This window comes from Paramormyrops kingsleyae, chromosome 22 (assembly GCF_048594095.1).
Source record: "Paramormyrops kingsleyae isolate MSU_618 chromosome 22, PKINGS_0.4, whole genome shotgun sequence".
NCBI lineage: Eukaryota > Metazoa > Chordata > Actinopteri > Osteoglossiformes > Mormyridae > Paramormyrops > Paramormyrops kingsleyae.
In genome coordinates, this window is record NC_132818.1 from 8,159,441 (window position 1) to 8,180,476 (window position 21,036).

Consider the following 21,036-nt stretch of genomic DNA (forward strand, 5'->3'; position numbering starts at 1 on the left):
TGAAGCTTTCGTTCTCCCTCGTTCTCCGGGGCATTTGGTACGTCTCGGTGCCAACCTATTGTAGTAGGACGAGCACACAGCTAAGAAAGCCTGCGGGAGGTTTCTGTGTGTGGCTGAGAAGGGAGAGGTGGGCGGGGAAAGAGGAGGGGGAAAGGAGGAAAGGTGTTGGATGTCGGCGTGGGGAGAGAACGGGGGGGGCGGGGCTGCCCGGAAAATGACATCATCGTTCATTTGCATAAATCTCGGTGCGCGCCGTGATTGGTGGAGGCTGCAGAAATTGACGTTCCTTGACCATTGTCTGTGTGCGAAATCACCCCCGCTGTCAGCCGTGGTAAATTCCGCCCTGAGTGTCCGTCTGTCCGGCCCGGGGAGTGGGCATTGTCTGCTGTGCGGTGATCAATGTTAGTTTGGGGCACACAGCAGCGCAGAAGATTCTTGACCCTTTAAGCACTGAGCAATCTGACGATTCCTTCGACTTATTAGGAATTTCTTTTTTCCATCTGCTAACTCGCACAACAGTCATCCTGTGAAAGGATACGGGAGAAGAATAGAAGCCGGATCGGGGCGTTGCTGGAGGAACAGTACTTCGATATTGCTAAGGCAAGTTGGTAACCGTATAATTGATTTAAGCAAGTCTCTGTATATGTGTATATATGTGTGTATTTGTTTATAAATATATATTATATAAGCCAATTTCAGTGTCGTTATCTGTCAGTAGTTTTTGTCACCACTTTTCGCAAAAGGCTAGCTACGCAACGTATTCAATAACTGGGAATATTTAGCCGGTTGAATAGTACAGTTGTAGATTTATAAAATAGTAACAAGTAACCTTTGATGACTTTACACACTATTGCTGCGGCGCCATGCAAATTAGTCCAACATTGAAATGCAAAACACTTCTACATCCCGCGGAGAGCTTGGAGTAAGAAAACGAACGTGCCGTGTATTTCATTAGTAACTCCATCGCAAACTGCGGTGTACGTCTCTGCGGGCAAAGTGTACGGTAAACCGGCTTCCATTGAAGTTGTCAGTGTCCCTTTCGATATATAAAACAAAGGATTGCGCGAAATTCATTCTAACATAACCCAAAAGAGATGTGGAGCTCGCCTTGAGGCGAAATGGTGGGAGAATGGGCGGTGGCAGGAGCGGGTGGAGGCTGAAATTGATCAGTAACTCAGACATTTAAAGCGGATTAATTATATTGGCGTTTAAGTGGAAATGGGTCATAACATGCTGTTCAGTAAGCGTGCACATATATAATAATTTTTAAAATAGTTTGAAATTGGTCTCATGATAAACTTTTCTTATTTCTCCCTTTCATAACCCGAGCCCATTGTTCGTGCAGCTAGTTGATCATTGTGGAACACTCCATTAAACCCCCTGTAGCGAACGATGGATAATTTAGCAGTGAACATTCGGTCGTTCACGGGTTTTCTGGTGCTATAAACCCAATTTTATGAGGACAGAGGAAGGTATTCCACAAGTTACAGCCTAATGCTTTTAAGCGACAAAAAAAAAAACCGGATAAAGGATCGCACTGGAGATGAAATTCTGATATTATGTATGTAAATGTATTTAAAACTGGCGAATGCAAAGATGGGGAAGTGATTATTTGAAACTGTTGCATTGTCTGGTTCATCTGTAGCTGACTGGACAATAGAAACCATCCTTAATTAGACCCGGCAAGTCGAGCACGTGCATTAACATTTTTTTTTTAGCAAAGGCAATGCAGCCGGCTCTTGAATTCCCCCATTTGCCGTTCAGACAATAAAACATACGACCCCCGGTTCGCGGTCGAGAGATGCCGAGTTATTGATGACAGTCAAAATGAGTGTCTGACGCTTCGTTTTTTTCTCTCCCCTGTGGCAGACTGCCTTGCTACGAGAAACTTTAGCAGATGCTTGGTTACAATGCAGTACGGTATTTGAATATCCCACCAGAAGGATAGCGTGTTGCCGGAGAAGTATCATCATGTATATTACTCGGTATAATTGTTTTATTTTTTTAATGTTCGGCGATTAAGTCATGATGCGTAGTACAGCGCATTATTTCTCTGAGGTGGACAAAATGAGAAGGTATATACAATCAGTGGTGATGATCGGGGGCGGGGGGATGGGGTGGCTTCGCTAGAGCGATGTCCTTTGTGATCACTTTGGTGACTCTGCATGCCGCACGCAGTATTCATCGCTTCCCGAAATCGCGCTGAACTTGAAAGCGGAGCGCCGCGTTTTCCCTCAACGGGGAACAAACATGTTCTGATTCCAGTTACTAATTCCGTCCGGATATACCTCTGCTAATAAATTTCCTGAGGCATATTTGTGTCATTGCATAATGCGTGCAACGGGGATCCGATGTAGAAGTCGACTTGCAGAAGAAGATAAAGTTGGCACCATTTCCTCGTTTAATGTAGGCCCACTGGTTATTTGTCAGCTCTCGGTGGTAGCTTGCATTTACAGCTGTCGTTAGATTGGGCTGTCACGTTTATTTCCCCTTTTTGTCGATGCACTTCGCCTTTGTTTTAGTCTTTCTCTTCAGCCCCGGCTATAACAGCTCTCTGTTTCAGAATGCCTTTCAGTATTCTGTAAGCTTGACTCATCAATGAAGTGTTATTAATTCATCTGCGATTCTCTACAGTGTAACTAAGCCACAAAATATTATATTATTAGCCTTTTATATAATCACCGCAAAATATTTGTCCTGGCACTTATACTTTGTATGATTTATATCCAGGGAATCTACGTAGGCATCTCTGCGAAAATAGCAACACAAAGCGATATGTAGAAACTGATTTTCTTCATTTCTTATTGTTAGAGAGAGGCTGCACTATAGGTTTAAATTCCAGGATCAAGCTGTCATTGATCTTTTGCACTGGAGATACTTCAGTGAATATTAAAAATTACACACCTTAATATAAATTAATAATCCCCGCAAGCTGCTTTGAATATAACGTGTTGGCTGTTCTGTGCCAGTAGCAGGTGCAGTGGTCATTATGAAAGGACTCCACTTTCACTAGGGCTAAACCTACAAAGGATTAGGTTTCTCCTAAAGTGGGTAATCCACCCTCGATCTGCAGTTGCAGACTGCGTGCGTGCCTGTGTGTGTCTGTTCCGGCTTCTGCCCGATCCAGATGATGTCAGCCCCGCTCGGCCACGCCCCAGCTGGTGTGGACTGGTGGATTTGGCTTTCCCTGTAGCCGCCACACCAGCTGCTCGTGTCCTCGGTCCAGTGTGGGCCCCAGGGCAGGTCTCTTCATTTGGCAGACAGCAGTCAAAGTGCAGGGGGGGGCAGTTTTCTTCTCAAGTTACCCTCTATGCCACCCCCCCCCCCCCCACCCCCCCATTCCTTCTGTTACCCCCACTTTATGGTAGGACAGTTACTCTGTCTCTGTTTTGCTGCCCCCTCATCACCCCTGTCCCACGTGTTGCCACCTCAAGGTGGGACACCCCGGAGGGTGAGCGGACACATTTCCGAGGGGATTAAAAATAAACGTTGTCACTTATCGTGCCCCCTCTCCTCTCGAGCTCTCCGTGCACCCGGGGTGGAGGACAAGCTGATCGTGTGGGATTATTGTCAGCCTTTGTCCAGGGTTAACGAGCTCTGTCATGCGTTAATCCCCGTGTCTCTTGTGGTTTTGGGGGGGGGGGGACTGCCCCGAGGGCACTACCTGTGGCTGTACAGCAGAGGAGTGTGTCGGTCGAGGGCCGCAAGCTTCTCGGGGTTTGACTGCGATGGCAAATGTGTAGCTCAGTTTCAGGTTTTGGATTCGAATCATGCAACCAATAATCATATTGCCAGTGGCCTTTTAAGCAGGACCCTTAATCTCGACCGCCTGAGGCTGGATGCTGGCTGGTCCTCTCTGTCCCCAAGCTCGCTTGTTTGTTGCTTTGGACAAAAAAGGTCTGCTGAATAAATGCATATAAATGTCCTTTTTCTGGCTTCTATCTGGACCTGGGGGGGGGGGCGTGTCAATGCTGATTTCGTCTCTGTTATTGTTAGTGTCATTTTAATGCATTATGTTCATTGCAAATGGACGAGAGCATCAGCAAAACCGCTGTAAGAATCCAGCTATGTGTGACATGTGAGAGGCCTCCGGACTCCTGTCCCGTGGGCGCCCCCTGGAGGTGCACCACCTCCTGGATTCCCCTGCCACTCTCTGGACTCCTTGGGTGTGTGTGTGTGGTATTTATTTTTTTTTTCCATCTTTGTTCGGAATCAGTTTTTGTGCACCTCACTGCAACAGACAGCTCCTAGGCAAGAGTGTTCTACAATGTGTGATTATAGTTTGGAATTTTTTTTCGGGTGGGGATCGTTGTCATGCGCCTGGGTCTCCGCCCATTTTTTTTCAACCCCCCCCACCCAATGTCAAGGCTGGGCCACCCGCCGGAACAATGGCCCTCAGTCCCTGCTCTCAATAGGGGCAGACCCCCTTTATGCAGTCATCCACTCTGTAATGGCCTCTCTGATAAGCTGTCTGTGGGCAGAGTCTCGTGGGACAGCAGGTGGTGCCGTGGTCAAAGAGCCGGTCTCAGCGACGGGCTATGCTTTTCCATCCGTATCCCCGGAAGCAGAGGCCCTGCCCGACCGCTTCTGGTCCGTAACCTGGGATACGGGTCCACGAGAGTCTGGCTGCACGGTGTGTGGCCGCGCATGAGGGCGTCTGTGAGCTCCAGTGACTGCACTGTGCAGTGAAGCTGCATTAAAGGAAAAGTCTGCAACAGGAGGCAGCTGCAAAGCGGTTCCTGGTGCAGTGAGCGGAATGTTAAACTAGGGTTCCATTTATACACCTGTGTGTAACCCCTTCCATGACCTCTGACCCGCACACAAACACACTATGTTATCAGGGCACGTAGAAGATGATGTAGAGTGACATTAATAAAGAAAAAGGTTTTTTGGTACCACCCCCCCACTGCATACGGACCCCCCCCCCCCCCAAGGCAGCATGACTAACTGGTCTGAAGGTGTTTTTGTGCCTCACTGACATGTAGCCAAAGCGAATGGCTCTCTGACACATATGGGCTCGTAAGGAAGGATCTCAGAGAGTGTGAATGATGAGTTCATGAGCAGACCCCCCCCCCCCCAAGCCCGCTATTAATAGGACACCCTGAGGACCCCAAAGAACAAGGAGGCGTGTGTGTGTGTGCGTGTGTGCGTGTGTGCGTGTGTGTGCGGTGCAGAGCTGTCTCTCTGAATCATCTCCCTTCGCCTTTCCCTTTGCGTGTCCATTCGCACGTTTGTATTTGGTATGCAAGTTTCAGCAGACTCTGGATTTCAAAAAGGGGACCTCAGTCATTCTCTGTCTTTTCCCCCCTCAAACTTTACCTTCCTTTCCCAGTACTTCACCGCCCTCAGGCCAGGCGCTTGTTGATCCTGGGCCCCGCCCACTGGCCCATGTAGAGACAGTGATTGGTGCTGCCTGGCCGCCCTTTCTGACACGTTCCCTCCTCTTCTATGCAGCTCTAAACAAAATTTCAGAAACAGCCGTCCTTTGTTCTCACAGATGCATGCCCCCCCCACTACCCTCGCCCACCTGACTGGTTGCCGGGATGCCTTCCAATTTCCTTTGGCTGGTGAGCGTCAGGCGGCGGCCGCGTTCCGACCTCCCGTTCGCACCCGAGGCCGGCGGCTCGGGGAGATAGAATTTCGGGAGACCAGACGCGTTGATCTAGAATTGCCATTAAAGAGCTGTTTACGTTTACAAATGGATCAGACTCTTGATCGCGGCACAGAATGTTGTCAACTTCCCCTCTGTCCGGAGATAATTAGTGAGTTTAGCACATAGAGGGAGCGGCCAGACAAGGCCAAGCTGTGGCCATTGGCACTAGAGGGTGGATGAGGAACAACGTTGTTTATTGTGAGCCTTGTGCTGGAAGTTCAGTGCAGCCGCTGACACAAGCGCACTTTGTGGCTGCGTCGGCTGTCGATTGGCCTGCGAGTCTGTTCAGTTCCATACTAACTCTGCTTGTTGGGATCAGCCTAAATGGAGCAAGGTCAGAAGGGGGCACTCTCTTGCCTCCTCGTGCATGTTTTCAGAGGATGTTAAAGTGGTTCATGAATTAGCCCAGTGTGCTAATGGTGGCTTGGCGGCTAATTATTACCGCAGATTTTTGCCCTCATTTTTCTGTTCCGTTCAGTGCAGACAGTCTTGGGAATTTTGGGTGTTTCCGTGTTTTTTTTTTTTTCCCAGGTGATTCCTAACTGTTTTTCTGTGCTTTTAGGTCGACTGACTCCGCCTGTCGTGTTCTTGGCTTCTCAGGCTTGACGTCTCGGAAATCCACACCAGAGGGGAGATGAAACCGGATGGGGTTGCCACGGCAGCCATGGAACCCATGGATGCGAGGGAAGGGGCGGGGCCTGTGTGCGAGGAGCCAGCCGCACCCCCCGAGGTGAAGAAGTCTGCGGGGGAAGGTAAGCCCCCGGGTGATAAGACGAAGAGCGCCAAATCTGGAGACACGAAGGCCAAAGCGAAGGGCCCCACCAGAGCGAAGGGCCCCACCAACGTCGTCACCAGCACAAAGGCCAGTGTAACGTCTCCCCGGCCCAGCCCGGCGCCGAACCGCGTGCTCAACGGCATCCAGAAGCAGCCAGCGTCAAATGGGGTGCTGAAAAAAACCGCCCCCCCAGCACCGGAGAAGAAGAAACTGGCCCCGGCGCCAGCACCCACCAAGAAGTCCGTCAGTCCGACCAAACCGGCGGAAAAGAAGCCAGCAGCTGCCAGACCCACCTCCGCTCCCGGCGCGGCCGGCACGCCATCGCCAAAGAAGAAAGCGGCAGCTGTGACAAGTAATGATGCGAAAGCGAAGCCCAAAACCGCAGGTAATGCGCTGTCTGCTGCATCCGCCTCGTGCCCATATGCTCGCATTCTGTGAGAACAATCCCCAGAGCGCAACTGTAACGCTGTTCTCACATCGCTGTGACAGCCGCTTAAATGAGATTGAAACCCTGTAGTATTAAGCAACCTGCTATCTGAAACCCTTTAGCTTTGAGGGCTACAGCTCTCTGCCACATACTTATAAATCGTATAAAGAGAACAGGAATGTTCACAGTAGCCTCTCTTCTCCTTATTTCTCTGCATCTCTCTTTTTTCCTGTCGCTCATTTTCACCTCATATCTCCATTTCACTGTCATTCGTCATTCCTCTTAATGTCATCGCTTGCACACCCCCCCCCCAACCCCCCCCCCCGTCTGTCACCCAGCTCCCAGACCAACCTCGGCGGCTCCCGCCAAATCCAGCACCGGAGCCAAACCCGATAAGCCGGCGGTCTCCATGGCTACCAGGTAGGCCAGCAGGTCGTCAGTGTGGTTTTTCCTGAGTGGCTCTTAAGGAGGATGGAACGTCATATTCACATGTATGATGCTGCACATGTATGATGCTGCCGTTTAGCTTCTAACACTATAAATGCCATGATGTTTTTCATGACTTCATTCAATAGCTTCATTTGAAAGTAATTATTTAAATGTTATGTCAGGAATGATCCTGTTGAATGACTCTGCACTAAATTAATACAAAGTCTAAGATATGTTCATAAGGAACAAAGCAGTGTTCATAAGGAACATATCTTCAATTTCACAAAGGAGGTCACATGCTGATGCCTGGATCGAGACCAATTTCGTAGTCAAACCCAACGACTGACGTGTGTGAGCTTTAATCCGGAGGACCTGCAGTCCAGCCGCGGTTCCTTCTGCCAGCACAGACCTGGGAGAGGCCACAGGATATTTGACAAGTATCTGGGCGCAGTAGACAACTCATCCCTCAAGCCTGATTCAGGACAAAGATGTTCTGTGCTGCGTGCTCTCTGAAAAGAAGCTTCCTCATCATCTCTGCCAAGGGGGGCCACCGCTCTCTACAGGATCTGGTCTGCAGGCCCACGTGGAACTTGCTGTTGATACCTCAGTCCTTCCTGCTTTGTTCTGCTGACAGTCCCTGAGATCTTTCTTTCATGGACATCTTTCAAAATGGCGACCGTGTGTTTGAAGCATCTGCTATTTATCCATGCAAACCCACCGCAGCCTCCTGTATTTCCCACTTAAAGCTTCTGTTTCTTTCTTGCTCTCCGTGCGCATCTGCCGGCACTTTTCCTCACTACTTCCAGAAATGCACAACCTTCATATTGTGTTTAAATTGTATGCTGCCTCTTTAAATTTCCGCCGTGTTCCTTGCTCCTGAATCATCTCGCCCGCTGCCACATTCTCCATGTCCTTTCAGTACGTTTCTAAAGTGAGCGACACTCTTTTGGGGTTCTCCGTCCATCTGTGAGCCTTAAAGGCTGCAGATATGAACCTACTGTACGCAGGGGCGGATTAAGGTGCACAGAGGCCCCTAGGCTACAGTCGTCTGTGGGCCCCCCAACCCCACCCCCCTCCGCGCCAATGGGGGCCCCCTTGCAGGCTGGCACACGTGGGGCCCCTAGGCTTAAGCCATATCTAGCCTGTGCGTTAATCCGCCCCTGACTGTACGGTTAGCAAAGTTCCAATCGGATGGGGCGCCTCGAGCAGCATTTTCAAACGGTGCGGTTGTCCGTCCCCAAAGTGCCATATAAAATCGGAGCATGCCTGACACTCACGGAAAAGCTAACTGCACTTGGATGTGACTTCACGGACTGTGGAATCTTAAATTTGTACTTTCCCACCATAGAAATTTGGCACTCAAGTGAACAACTTAAGTATTTCAAAAGCATCTGAAATACCATTCAGTATGGTTCACATTTGGTGTTGAAAAATATAGATTTTTCCCCACTTGTCAGTTGCTTCAGGTTGGCACCCATGACAACTGGCTAGGTGGCAACGACACTCTTGGCTCTTGGCGACGCTGAAAGTAGGCATGTCAACAGATCAATGAGAGGCACCCGGACGTCTTACCCACCCAAAGCCAGACAGCCCACTTTGCATTCTCTGGGCCTTTTGGCTATAGCTGGTTGACATGGCGCAGTACCAAACTATGCGAAGATCTCTACTGTAGGTTGCCTGATTCTTCGACTGGTGTGCCGCAGGGGGAGACCCACGCTGAGATATTTACCGAAGCAACACAATTAGCATTCCCATCCAGAGATTAGTCAGGACCCTCCCGGCCTCTCCATTGGTCGGCTGGCATTTCCTTGGGAGCGCAGGATTGAAATTCCCCATGTGTGCGGATTCGCAGCTGCTTCCTTGTGGTCTGGCAACAGGAGGAGCGGCTGTAACGTTCAACCGCACAGGGAAGCCCATGAAACGTAGCCGAATTCCTGCGGTGCTGAAGGGCTGCAGCGCTTCTCCCAGCGTTCTGGAAGATGCAGTTAAAATTTTTTTTTTAAATATATTTTCTCACCATCCCACGAACTAATGTAAAATCTTATAATACCGGCTGTGCCGTATCTGTTTTGGTTTATTGATTTTCTGGATCATTCATTGCACTTGTGCCCAACTCTAACAGACATTCCAACAGACAAGCGCTGGAATGATAGTGAGTTTAATTAATTCTTTTAACAAGTCAGCTGGGGCAGCATGGTGATGTGGTGGTTCACACTGCTGCCTTTCACCTCTGGGACAGGAGTGTTGCAAGGCATTAAGCTCTACTGGGACACCTGAAAGCTGAATGTACAAGGGATCTAGGGATCAGGGTTCGAGTCTCTGCCATGGCTCGATGTTTGTGGAGATAGCATGTTCTCCAACTGCTCTGATTCCCCCCCCCCCAGTCCAAAAACATGCAGAGGTTAATTGGAGTCACCAAATTGTCCATGGGTGTGTGTAAGTGAATGGTGTGTGAGTGTGCCCTGCGATGGGTTGGCGCCCCATTCTGGGTCATTCCCTGCCTTGTACCCATAGCCTCTGTACCCCCACCCCCCCCCAACCATGAATACGACAAGCAGTTACAGAAAATAGATGGATGGAAAATGGCAACTGGAAACTTCAATTCCAAATTTGGTGCTATGCACTGGTCATTTTTTGTGAACTTCCATTCTTGATAGATCTAGGTCACCTATGTGTGGTACTGGGCATAAACTAGGGAGGTCTTTAGGGACAGCTGGATTAAACACAAGCCTGAAAAGCCTTCAGCCTCCAGGGCCGGATTTGAAGAGCCTTGACGTGAATATCTTACCACCCGTGCCATCTGTCTGGCATATAACCCTCCCTTCATACCAGCCTTTCTCGATCCAGCCCATAGTTGGGCGCGGTTCGCGGGTTCCAGAGTCCTGGAGAGGTACGCATTTTGGGGGGGTGTAACTCACACCCTGCTCAGGTCTCATCCTGCCGTTTACCAGCTCCCACAGCTCACCCTGCCCATTGGATTAATCTACCAGTTGTCCCATGTCAACTGAGTCATCCCTGTAAATAATAGCCTAAGCTGCCAGAAATGACTAAACCGTAAGAATCTGATATCCTGTAATGTGCCCGTTCTTGCTCATGCTTGAGTTTAACCAAAAAGAATGAATAATAGGGCATTTTTTATGATGATGGTAAATTTGTGTTTGTTCGCTGCGGGTGTTATGTGGGTAAGTGTGTGAGGAGACCCCAAGCTGCCAGGTAGCCTGTGACGGATGAGGCCCACTAGTGGGGCAATTAGGGAAGTCACCCAGGCTGGGGGGCGGCATCCATGCTGCTCCCATTAATGACAATTACGCTTTATTTGCCGTTTGCCTGAGTTCGGGATCACTGGAAGGTCGCTCTTTTTGCATATCCTGTCTTGCTGTCCTTTGAGAGACAAACACAAATATATAGAGCTAAGAGCAAAGCTTTGGGTCTGAGGGCAGGATCAGCTATTTATCTGGCGTCCCTGGAGCTTTTTTTTGGGGGGGGGGGCAAGGGCCTTGCTTAAGGGCCCCACTGAGATGTGGCTATTTTGCTGAGGCCGGAACTGGAACCGGTGACCTTCCGATCACAAGCACATTGCCCAGCCCCGCCCCCATCTGCTCAGCTGTGCTGCTCTAGGGGAAGTCCAGAAGGGATCTGAGGCATGGCTTATTGCTAATGAGTTGACAGTTCTGTGGGAGAACTGGAAAAACGAATGGGGCAAGGAGAGAGGGTTACTGACCAGGGCACGTGACGGCCCCTCTGGGTGTGCGCACTCATCCCTAGTTCTTTGTGAAATTTCCCTAAATCGTTTCGGCTAAATGTCAGAGGAAGGCGCAGACAGTCTGCAAGGTCTTAGTCTGTCCCTTTTGTCTCCCCCCTCCAGACCAGCCGCCGGTCCTCCGCCCCGGCCTGCACCTGCAGCCTCAGCAGGGAAACTAGCTTCCTCATCAGCTCGACCAGGTCCTGTCAAGACTTCAGTGCCCTCTGCTGGTAAAGCCTCCACAACACAGTCTCCCAAACCCCCAACTCCTGCAAAGAAAGGTACCCAAACTCTTTTGGCATCGGCTGTATTACATTCCCCTTTGCAAAAAAAGGCACTACAGGGATTGTTAATTCAGACACCGTTTAATTACTCAATTAGGGGTATATTATTTATTTTGGTTAAAAGGCAGAACATGCACTGTCCCTGACATGGACTGTTTTCTGTAGATGTTAGCCGATCGACGTCCACTGTGGCCAAGAAACCGACAGAGTCCCCTGGTCGTCCGTCAGCAGCCAAGACTTCCAAGAGCGAGTCTCCTAAGCCAGTATCAGCCTCCAAGTCTGACGCTCCAAACAAGCGCCCCGTCTCCAGCACAAAGCCAGCTGACTCAAAGCCCACACGTCCAAAACCCCAGGAGGTCAAAGCTTCCACAAGCCCCCGACCCGCTGGATCCAAGCCTGGTGTCGGCAAGTCTGCCAGTCCCAAGAAGGCAGTGGGGAGCAGCACGCCAATGCCTGTGAAACGCGCCCCTAAACCCACGCCGCCTGTCAGTGCTGCTGAGGAGCAAGCTGAGGAGAACCTGCTTCAGAAAGCTTCTGCTGCTTCTGTTTCTGACACCGCGGCAACAGCTTCTCAGGCGCCGACGGCCGAACCAAATGTGGGTCGTGCTCTCCAAATGGAAGAGGCAGTAGAACTGCTGCCCCAGGCTGCTGACCTTGCACAAGAAGAAACAAAGGTGGCCAGTGTCTCCACTCCCAGGATGGAGGATTCCCAAGACTTGGTTGTCCTCTCAGAGCCCGAAGTGGCTCCTTTGGCGCAGTCACCTCCATCCTCAACCCCTGCTCCTTTGTCTTTACAGGCACAAAGTGCCTCCCCTGTTGTGGAACCTGTAATCGCTCATGATGACACCTCCTCCAAGGACCAGCCACCCATGACAACCGCAGAGGACTCAGTAGAATATGAACCAAAAATTCAGCCTCATGTTGAATCAACACCACAGGTGTCTGCTTCCATAGATCAGCTTGCAATGATCTCTCCTATCGGAGAAACTGAGGTGGCTGTGGAGAAAGCAGATGAGGAGATCAATGTAGACAATGATGAAGATGAAGAATATGAAGAGAAAGATGATGAGGATGAAAAGCATAAGAAAAAGGAGTGTGGTATCCAGTTGTCTGACATGAGCATGCCCCAGACAATGGAGAACTTTCTCAAGTCAGATGACTTAGATCTAGACGCTAAAGACATAAATGGCCACCAGGAGGAGCTAATGAAGGATCCATCTGTGTTCTTGGAGGAAACGGCAACACTGGACGACCAGGAAGAGGTTAGTCTTATGGGGAAAGACAGTGAATCCACAGGTGATACAACCTACAACTCAAGAATCACTCAACATACCTGTGTGATGCAGCTGGAGAAGGAGGATGGAGAACAGGAGGAGGAGGAGGAGGAAGATGAAGAGGAAGAGAAGCAGTGGGAGGAGAAGGAACAGCAGGAGAAGCAGCAGGAAGAAGAGGAACAGGAGGAGGACGAGGAGGAGAAGCATCAATCGGAGGAGGAGCAGGAAAAGGAGCAGCAGCAGGTGGAGGAGAAGAAGGAAGAGAAGCATCAATCGGAGGAGGAGCAGGAAACGGAGCAGCAGCAGGTGGAGGAGAAGAAGGAAGAGAAGCAGCGGGTTGAGCAGGAGGTGGAATTCAGTTTGCAGCTGCCGGAGGTATGCAGTAGTCTGCCCATGGAGAAGTTCCCAGCTGAGACCAACTGCTCAGGATTCCAGGGTCCAATGAGGACAGATTTAGAGCTTGATGCTGATGATGTTCATGATGATGATGGTGAGGATGATGATAGCAATGATGATGAAGATGATGATTATGTGAAGGGCAGTCAGCAGGAAGTACAGCATCACAGCACTTTCGACTTGCTGGAGACTACAGAGAGAACCTTGAGTTCGATGGAAGCCAGGGTGATGGGGAAGGAATGTGAAATATTTGATGCCCCATCTCATCATTCAGAACTACTGCCAGATATCACCGTGGAAAAGAGAAGAGAGGAAGAGGAAAATGATACACAGGAGTTGGAGAGAAAGAGCCAGCCTATTGCGGAATACCTAACAGAGTTTACCAATCTGACCAGCTGCACAGCAGTCCAGGGTCTCTCAAACCCAGTTATAGATGGTACAAATGTGAATGACCACGTTACCCAGATACTGAGTACCCCTGACTTGCTAGGGGCTCTAGAGAGAACCAGTAACCAGGAGAAGGCCAGCTTGATGGAAATGGAAGATAAGCTGATAGATACCCTATCTCAGCATAATGATTCCACACCACAGATTCCTCTTATGGAAGAGGAAGAGACAGAAGAAGCACAGTTTAGTCTGCAAATGTCAGAGATGAGCAGTAGCTGGCAGATGGAGGAGTTCCCAGCTAAGTCTGTTGACCTGATTAGCTGTGTAAGTTCTCAGAGTCCCTCGACAGTGGATATGGGCAATGAAGACCTAAGTAAGAGTCACGTAAAGACACTAGAGCAGGATATAGCTATCTTGCCTGAGGATGTGGATGGCGCATGCATCCTGGGTGAGACCAACCTGAAGGAGGAAGAGGGTGCAGTTGTATGTTCTGTGGCTCACCGCTATAATTCTCTGCAAGAAACTCCAGAAAAACATGAAGAGGAAGAGGATGATGATGAGGAGGAGGAGGAGGAGGAGGAGGAGGAGGAGGAAGCAGATCAACAGGATGACATGGATGTAGGGTGTGAACGAGCAGAAGACCGCCGAGGGGTACCACATGAAGATGAGGAAGAGGATGAAGATGTAGAGATGGCCAGTGAGGTTGTCACAGAAGGCGGAGTGGAGAGCTATGAGAATGTTGTAGAGGATGACCATGCTGAGGGGGAACACTGCCTATATAACTTAAATCTGACCCCGTCACTGCCCCCTGTCTCCTCAGGACCATGGGACCAACTACCCCTAATAGCAGCCAGCCAACCACTGGACCAGTCACTTGAGCCTGTGCTACCTGCCCAGCCTGCTTGGCTAGATCTTGGAGACACATTACGAAAGGAAGAGCCTCTCCTCCAGGCATCTGATAAATCCCCACTGGATGAAGTTTCTAGGCCTGTGATGCCAGGGTGCCAACCAAGTGCTCAGCAGGTAGCTCACTGCAGCAGCGGCAGCGAGACAGGGACACCGGAAGAGCTTGCCGATTATGACAGCAGCTCAGGCGTGGAATCTCGCTCGGAGGACAAGCAGCGCACACCTGTACCCCCAGCCCAACCCGACATTGAGCAGGACCTCGGCATCCACCTAGAAAAGGGGGACGTGGAAGGTGAAGAAGAGGAAGCTGAGACTCTCCCTGCTGATGAGGTTATGGGCGACCCTCCCACTGCACACACTTCAGCTCCCTCCTCACAATCTTCTTCAGGTGATGAGGCCAGTGACAATGAAGGGGAAATTCATATCAATGACCCCAGCTCCCACATTATTGACAACGCTAACTTGGATGGTAAGGACCAACCAGCACTGGACGAGTCAGGGGAGGAGGATGGGGGGACACCTCAGTCTGCTGCCTCTGTACCCTCCTACGCCTTCGACTGTCCCACATCCAATGCCCACTCCACAGCCGAAAGTTGTGGCAAAAGCCCAGGTCTCTTTTCTCTGGAGAATGAGGAGCAGCTGCTTGAGGACGCCAAGGATCCATGTCTAGTTCAGGAGTTGACCATGTCTGCTGCCACAGGACATATAGATGATCAGCTAGGCTCCCCGGTAGCTCTTCTGCCTCTACGTCATCATGAGGAGAATGACAAGGAAGAGGAAGATGAAGAGGAGGAAGAGGTCGACCCAGATGAGGAGCAGTATCTGTTGAGAGGGAAGTCCGACATAGGATTTCCTGGCATCCTGAGCTCCACAGGGCTGCTGGAGGCTGACGGACACCTCTCCCCGCACCACCACCACACCACTGGAGAGGATTCTGAGTCCCAGCCTCCTTATTTCACTGCCATATGTGATAAAACAGATAACGCGCTGGCAGGTAACGTATAGTTCCACCTGTGTGATGCACCTATTTCTGCCCCCTTGTTCCTCAATCTTCCTGCTGCTGGGATAGACGTCGTAGAGGCAGGGAAGGTAAGAGGTGGCGCTTAAGAAAATGAGGGGATTAATCTACTAGATGTATCCATGCCACTACTTCTGTGATGTTACTACTGTGGTCATAATTAAGTCAATGGTTTCAACTTCTCTACGTTCAATAGCTACTACAATTACTTGTCTGTATTCTTCTTGGCTTATTGCATATCTGATCAGCTAAACTGGCATGGATTGACCAGTCTGTTATGTTAGGGTTCAGGGGTGGTTAGGGGCACTTAAGGACTGTTTTGGGGAGGGGGCAGAATACAACGGAATGGACTCTACCTTTTGTGTAATTATCCTACTGTTTTTACCAAACAAAGTTGTTTTTTTTTTGTATGTCTATTTTATTTCTGTTCCATGTTATGAGATTCGAAAGCCTGTCTTTTCTTCGTCTACCCATTTCTGGTTATGGGAATCAGTATCTTTACTTATATTTCTTCTGATTCCGAAAACAATGCCGTTTTAGCTTTGACTAAAATTTTAGCACAACTCTCCTTTCTTCCCCATGGCCAGTTTTATTTCTAGTTGTGTAGGGAAGCTGAACTGGCAAGTTTTAGGATCTTAGGTTTCTGCAGTATATAGAAAGGCTCCATATTTATCATTCATATTTGCTGGAAAGCAGGTTTTAAAAGGTCCCCGGACTCCTTTCAATGTTCCCCCCCCAGGCTTCATTATCCTTGCTACTTTTTCAGAATCACCAGACCAAACTACCTAAAGTTTTCTCGACGTAATTTCAAAACTTGGAACGCTTCATTAAAAAGTATTGGGACTTCTGGCACATTTCAGACACGCAGCGCAAGTTCTCTTTGTAATTTTGCAATTTATATAATTCAGACATTTAAGTAACCGGAAACTTTGCTATGAAGCTGGATCGCAAAATCTCAGGAAACAGCGTAGAATGATGGCAGGATTTCCTGAATCTGTGACGACAAGGATATTTGTGTTCGCGTGCGGCTGAACTCAAAGGCAATGGTATTTTCAATTGGAACTTAAACTGGTCTGTGAAATGGTATTAAATGCAGAATCTTGGTATAAAAAACCCTTGTCCTTGTCTTCATTTTTCTGTACCTCGTGCCCCCCCTCACGTGTGCGTCTCTGATTGGTCTGCCGAGCTGCCACACACACTGGGATTCTGTAAGTCCAGAGTATTGAGAGAACGTCCGTTTATCCCTTTATTGGTCTCCAGTATCTGTAACCCACACATCTTCCAGCATGGTGGAACCACATTAATGGGAGCAAATGTGTGGAAATCTGCGATTGCCCTCCTTCAGTCCCCTATAACTTATACAGTTTGAGTCATTCTCTGCTTGCCTTCCTTCATCATCTTGATACATGGAATCCAAAATTGGCCATCTTCTCTGCTTTGTCCTTCCCTCCCCTATGAAGCCTCTGGTTGCTAAGCAACCCTAAAATTCACTGAGACTCATTTCAGGTGCGATTTAAGGTCACAAGCCCATTAGGAGTGATGACTGTGTACAATAGTCACCCATCGTTTCCATTACTAACTCATCTGATGTAGAGATGCAGTGAGACAGAAATCTATCGCTGGGAACACGGGCCATGAAGTAGGGGGGTGGGGGGGGCACAGACCACCTCACACTCTAATCCCAGCCGCGGAGATGTGACGCTACCCCCCACCTATTTCCATATTTAATATATACAAGCCATGAATAAATACGATGTTTGCATGTCCCAGGATCTATCGTATCGCCACCATATCCCCAGCAGTCATAAATACCAAGACGTCTTCTCCCAAACAAAGACAAAAAGCTGCGGCATAAAGAAGATCCTCTCCTAGCTTGTGTCCTTTGTCCTCCGTTCAGTGACATTCTGGCCATGAACAGTCATCACCTTCAATGTTTCGAGTTACTTCAAGTCCAGTCAGATGAGAGCAGCGCGAGTGCAGTCAGTGTCGGCCGATTGGTTGTTTATTCATGTTGTTGTGACCCTTTTAATGTTGTTTGGAAAATGACCAGGACAATCGATGCTCGCCATCTGTTGTCTCATATCTAATTTCCTGTAGCTTCTGTAAGTCCTCCTCTTATTGGATTCCCATCCTCTGCCCTTTTCCTTTCTCACTGCTTAACCTCGTACTTCCCTTCCCCCTATAGGCGGTTTGAGGAGCTCTAGTCCTTGAGGGCCACAGTCCTGAAGGACTACATCCCTTTAAAAAAGAATCTGATGAAAGAGGAAGCAGCATCAGGGTGTTGATATATTAGTGCGACAGGTGGTAGACATGTTTAAGGCAGTGGTTCTCAATCCTGTTCCTGGTGACCCACCTGCCAGAATGTTTTCGTTCCAACCCTACCTTAATCAGGCTTATATGGTCCTTAATAGGCTGAAGCCGGTTTCAGACCGAACGCGGCGAGCTCTACGCTACTGCATTTTTTTCAGATTAGGTAATCTCGAACATCCCACAGGGTGGCGCAGAAATCACATGTGGGTCGAGGTGATCCCACATACGGTGACGCTCCACTAGCAAGGAAGCCCCAAGCCAAGGGAGCAAAAACATGGACTGGCTGCGGGTCACGGACCGGGTTAGGAAACCCTGGATTAGAAAGACAGGAACGATTAGAGCTGGATAGGCTGAAGCTGAAGGAGGAGCAGAGGCTTCTGGGTCGGCATAGCTGGGACCTCCTTCAATGTCAACCGCGACGCAGACAGCGGTGACACAAACACAACCATGAGGCCCAGCAGCAGCTCATATACCAGAGCTCCATCCATCTATGAGGTCATGGAGACCAGCGAGGAGGAGGAGTGAAGACGGGGTCCCAAGTTGTGATTCACCAGAGCTGCTCCACCCGCTCCTCCACAGACCAGAACAGGCGCAGCAAAATGGACATCATCCAGCAGCTGATTACCCACACCGTCCTGTGCCTGATTATCCCCCATGCTCCTCCTCCCTGGTGGTGTTGAGGGCACCCTGAGTGCACTGGAGACGCACCTATGGCCCCCAATTCTGCCCCCACTTAGTTCTCCCTCTGCCAGTTACCTCTGTCGGTTGCTTCTCCCCAGACAGAGCTGCCACGTGCTCCCAAGGGGGCTACCCTTCACTGAGGGCAGAGTGAGCACATCTTATTGGGTCGTATACTATGTTCCATTTACCTCAGAAGTCAGAGCTGGGAATGACATTACACCCCGAGTTAACTGTGTTCCAATACAACATGTCAGTACGTAGATAGCGGTTGGACAGTACTGTGTGCACAACCGATTTAATGAGACACGAATAATACATAAGTACCAATAAACCATATATAACTACAGCTTTCACTTCTGTTGACGAAGGCTGCAGCCATCTTGAATTCTGAGGTCGGGGTTGCAGAAATTCCTCCAACTTTCCGAGTCGGAATTCCGATTTCAGGGGGTGCTCTAGTTGAAAATTTTGACTAGGAACTTGGACTTCTGAGTTCAAATGGAACGCACCATTAGTCCTCAGGCTTTGAGTTTTAGTGCGTGCGGTGAACACCGCATGTTACAGCCTCCTGATGCAACAGATGTGCAAGTCTTCTGCCCTACACTTGACTGGTCCACAATGACATGCATTCCGTACCCTTTGCAAATTTCCACAGCATTTCTCTGTTATAATATACAGGTAAGTCCTCTGTGGTGGCAGACCGCTATTACCAGCTGTTAGAAAAACAATCTGCTCCTGGAACACAAATTTGCAACCCAGGAAATTTTTCAATGATCTTAGGTACACAAAGTATTGTGATTGTAGAATAATTTGTGCTCGGTTTTGGAGATGTAGATTTGGAGATATAGGCCAGTATACCGCTGCTAATGAGGAAATGTGGTCAATGTTGTCAGTTCTTTTATTTTGTTAGAGTGACCCTTGCAACCTCCCCCTCAACCGTGTGCTTTGAATCCAAACTGTTTTTTGAGGTGTGGGTGAGAAAGACAAAGAGATACACTCTCTGGGGCAAAGTTTAACGATGCAAAGCTGGGAGACGGCAGTGTGTGCTATTCAAAGGGCCACGAGGGACTTTCATACAAGGTACTTGTGTTGTGGTCATGTGAGCAGAGCCCGAGAGGGAGGCCAGCGTTGTCGGGGGAAGGGACGGCATGCCACACTAGGAGCCTGAGAGAGTGGGGAGAGAACGAATGACTTGTTCTGGTCTCTTTCTTTGGGGGCTTTTTCAGTTAACTCGGGCGGGGAGGGGGGTCTGCATTCCAAAAGCATGACCTCATCCCTGCAGTTCATGTTTGAATAGAATATCTGTGGGTACTGATGATGTCACAATGAGGGACTGCCAAAGGACAGAGGAATAGGAACAGAATCCATTTGGGAGGGGACAATCATTAGGGCGTGGGAGGGGTTTGGGGGAATGAATGAGACTGAAACCGAGAGTATGTAATAGATGTCACTTCTTTTTTTACTCTATAAATGCTATATATACCATGCTAGTGTTGTTACTATGTGAGAGTTGCGTGTGTAAAGACCCTAGCAAGGTACGCGAAGACCCCAGCAAGGCGCGAGGCTATTTACCCACACCAGGCACCTGAGCGGTTCTTTTCTGCTAAACTGTTTTGATTAATCAAAAGCGTATCTGAGCCTAATTCATTCTCATTCTCCCTGCAACAGTCGGAGTGAAAAGCAGATTTTATCATAAAGTACAAGCCTGAAATGCAGCCTAAGTACTTAATTTCCCTGCAAAAAGGAGAGGAAATAGCGGTATGCCCGAAGCAGCTGAACAGAGCTGCCATTCATCGTGTCGGGAAAGGAGCAGTAGGGCTCAGCTTTCCGGAGCGTAGCGCTGCCGCGTCGTCGTTTACGGTACACACAAAAGACTTGTTTTTAATGCTGACTTGGTTGATAACTATTTAAATAAAGTTCTATTATTATAAACCTAAATATTTTTTTTAATCAGATGATTTAAAGAATTAGCTCTTGTGAAAAAACATCGTGGCTTTTAAATGTAAATTTGCATTTGAATGTCTAACGGTCTTGGAATAATACAGCTTAACTCATTTCCAGCTTATGTCTTAGTGTATTTTATAAAAGCCTTTAATTATACAGTATACATGTTACAGTACAATTATCTACAATAAGTAGGGTAGTTTGTATACTAAGCGCATTTATGGTAATAAAATTAATGAATTAAACGGATGAATCACATAGTCTCAGGTAATGGATGATAAATCCCAAAATCTATTATACATCTGATTATTCATCTTATATTATACGTCTGTTACACAATTTAGGTCGTATACATGCAACATGTGCGCTATAGTAATATCGTAGTTATAATTTTATAATTTTTTTGCACAGAAAATCTACTTTTATAGGACCTGTAATTATTTAAAGCGGCCAAAATATCCTACTACTAAATGGCGCGCCTTCTATTTCGTTTTTATTTGAGTATCCTTCTAAGGTATACAAGTATCAGCGGTATAACCGCTTAATTGTCGATCGGTGGGCAGGATATCTAGTCCAAACAAAGGAGAAGAGATTCTAAAATATATTAAAAATGTAAAATAAATCTGCACATGCAACATTTGCACAGACGCTCGTGTTCTCCTCAGTAAACTGAATCCGTTAATGTGACATTTGTCCCCCTAAATCAACAACAATCTATGTCTCGGCGACCAACCTCACTCACTTAGCGGTCGATCCCTGTCAATGCAGTTTTGCTTTTATGGCTGTAACTTTTAAACTTTTCAATGCCATTAA

General features: G+C 48.6%; 1 protein-coding gene across 2 annotated transcripts; it reads left to right on the forward strand.

Moving 5' to 3' along the window:
• Positions 1 to 312: 312 nt before the first annotated feature.
• Positions 313 to 16,404, forward strand: prr36b (proline rich 36b). Of its 2 annotated transcripts, none has more exons than XM_023836198.2 (5): positions 313 to 600; positions 6,216 to 6,813; positions 7,194 to 7,275; positions 11,150 to 11,307; positions 11,476 to 16,404. In XM_023836198.2, exons 2-5 carry the CDS (start codon positions 6,288 to 6,290, stop codon positions 15,276 to 15,278), a joined length of 4,569 nt encoding a protein of 1,522 aa, XP_023691966.2. In that variant the 5' UTR covers positions 313 to 600; positions 6,216 to 6,287; the 3' UTR covers positions 15,279 to 16,404. The 2 variants fall into 2 exon arrangements, with proteins under 2 accessions (XP_023691966.2, XP_023691965.2); XM_023836197.2 differs by having other exon boundaries at positions 6,254 to 6,813.
• The last annotated feature ends 4,632 nt before the right edge of the window (positions 16,405 to 21,036 follow it).

Coding starts and splice junctions, on each gene's coding strand:
- prr36b (XM_023836198.2), top strand. CDS start 6,288: ATGAAACCGGATGGGGTTGCCACGGCAGCCATGGAACCCATGGATGCG. Junction 7,276..11,149: donor GCGGTCTCCATGGCTACCAG/GTAGGCCAGCAG, acceptor TCCCCCCTCCAG/ACCAGCCGCCGGTCCTCCGC. Junction 11,308..11,475: donor CCCAACTCCTGCAAAGAAAG/GTACCCAAACTC, acceptor TGTTTTCTGTAG/ATGTTAGCCGATCGACGTCC.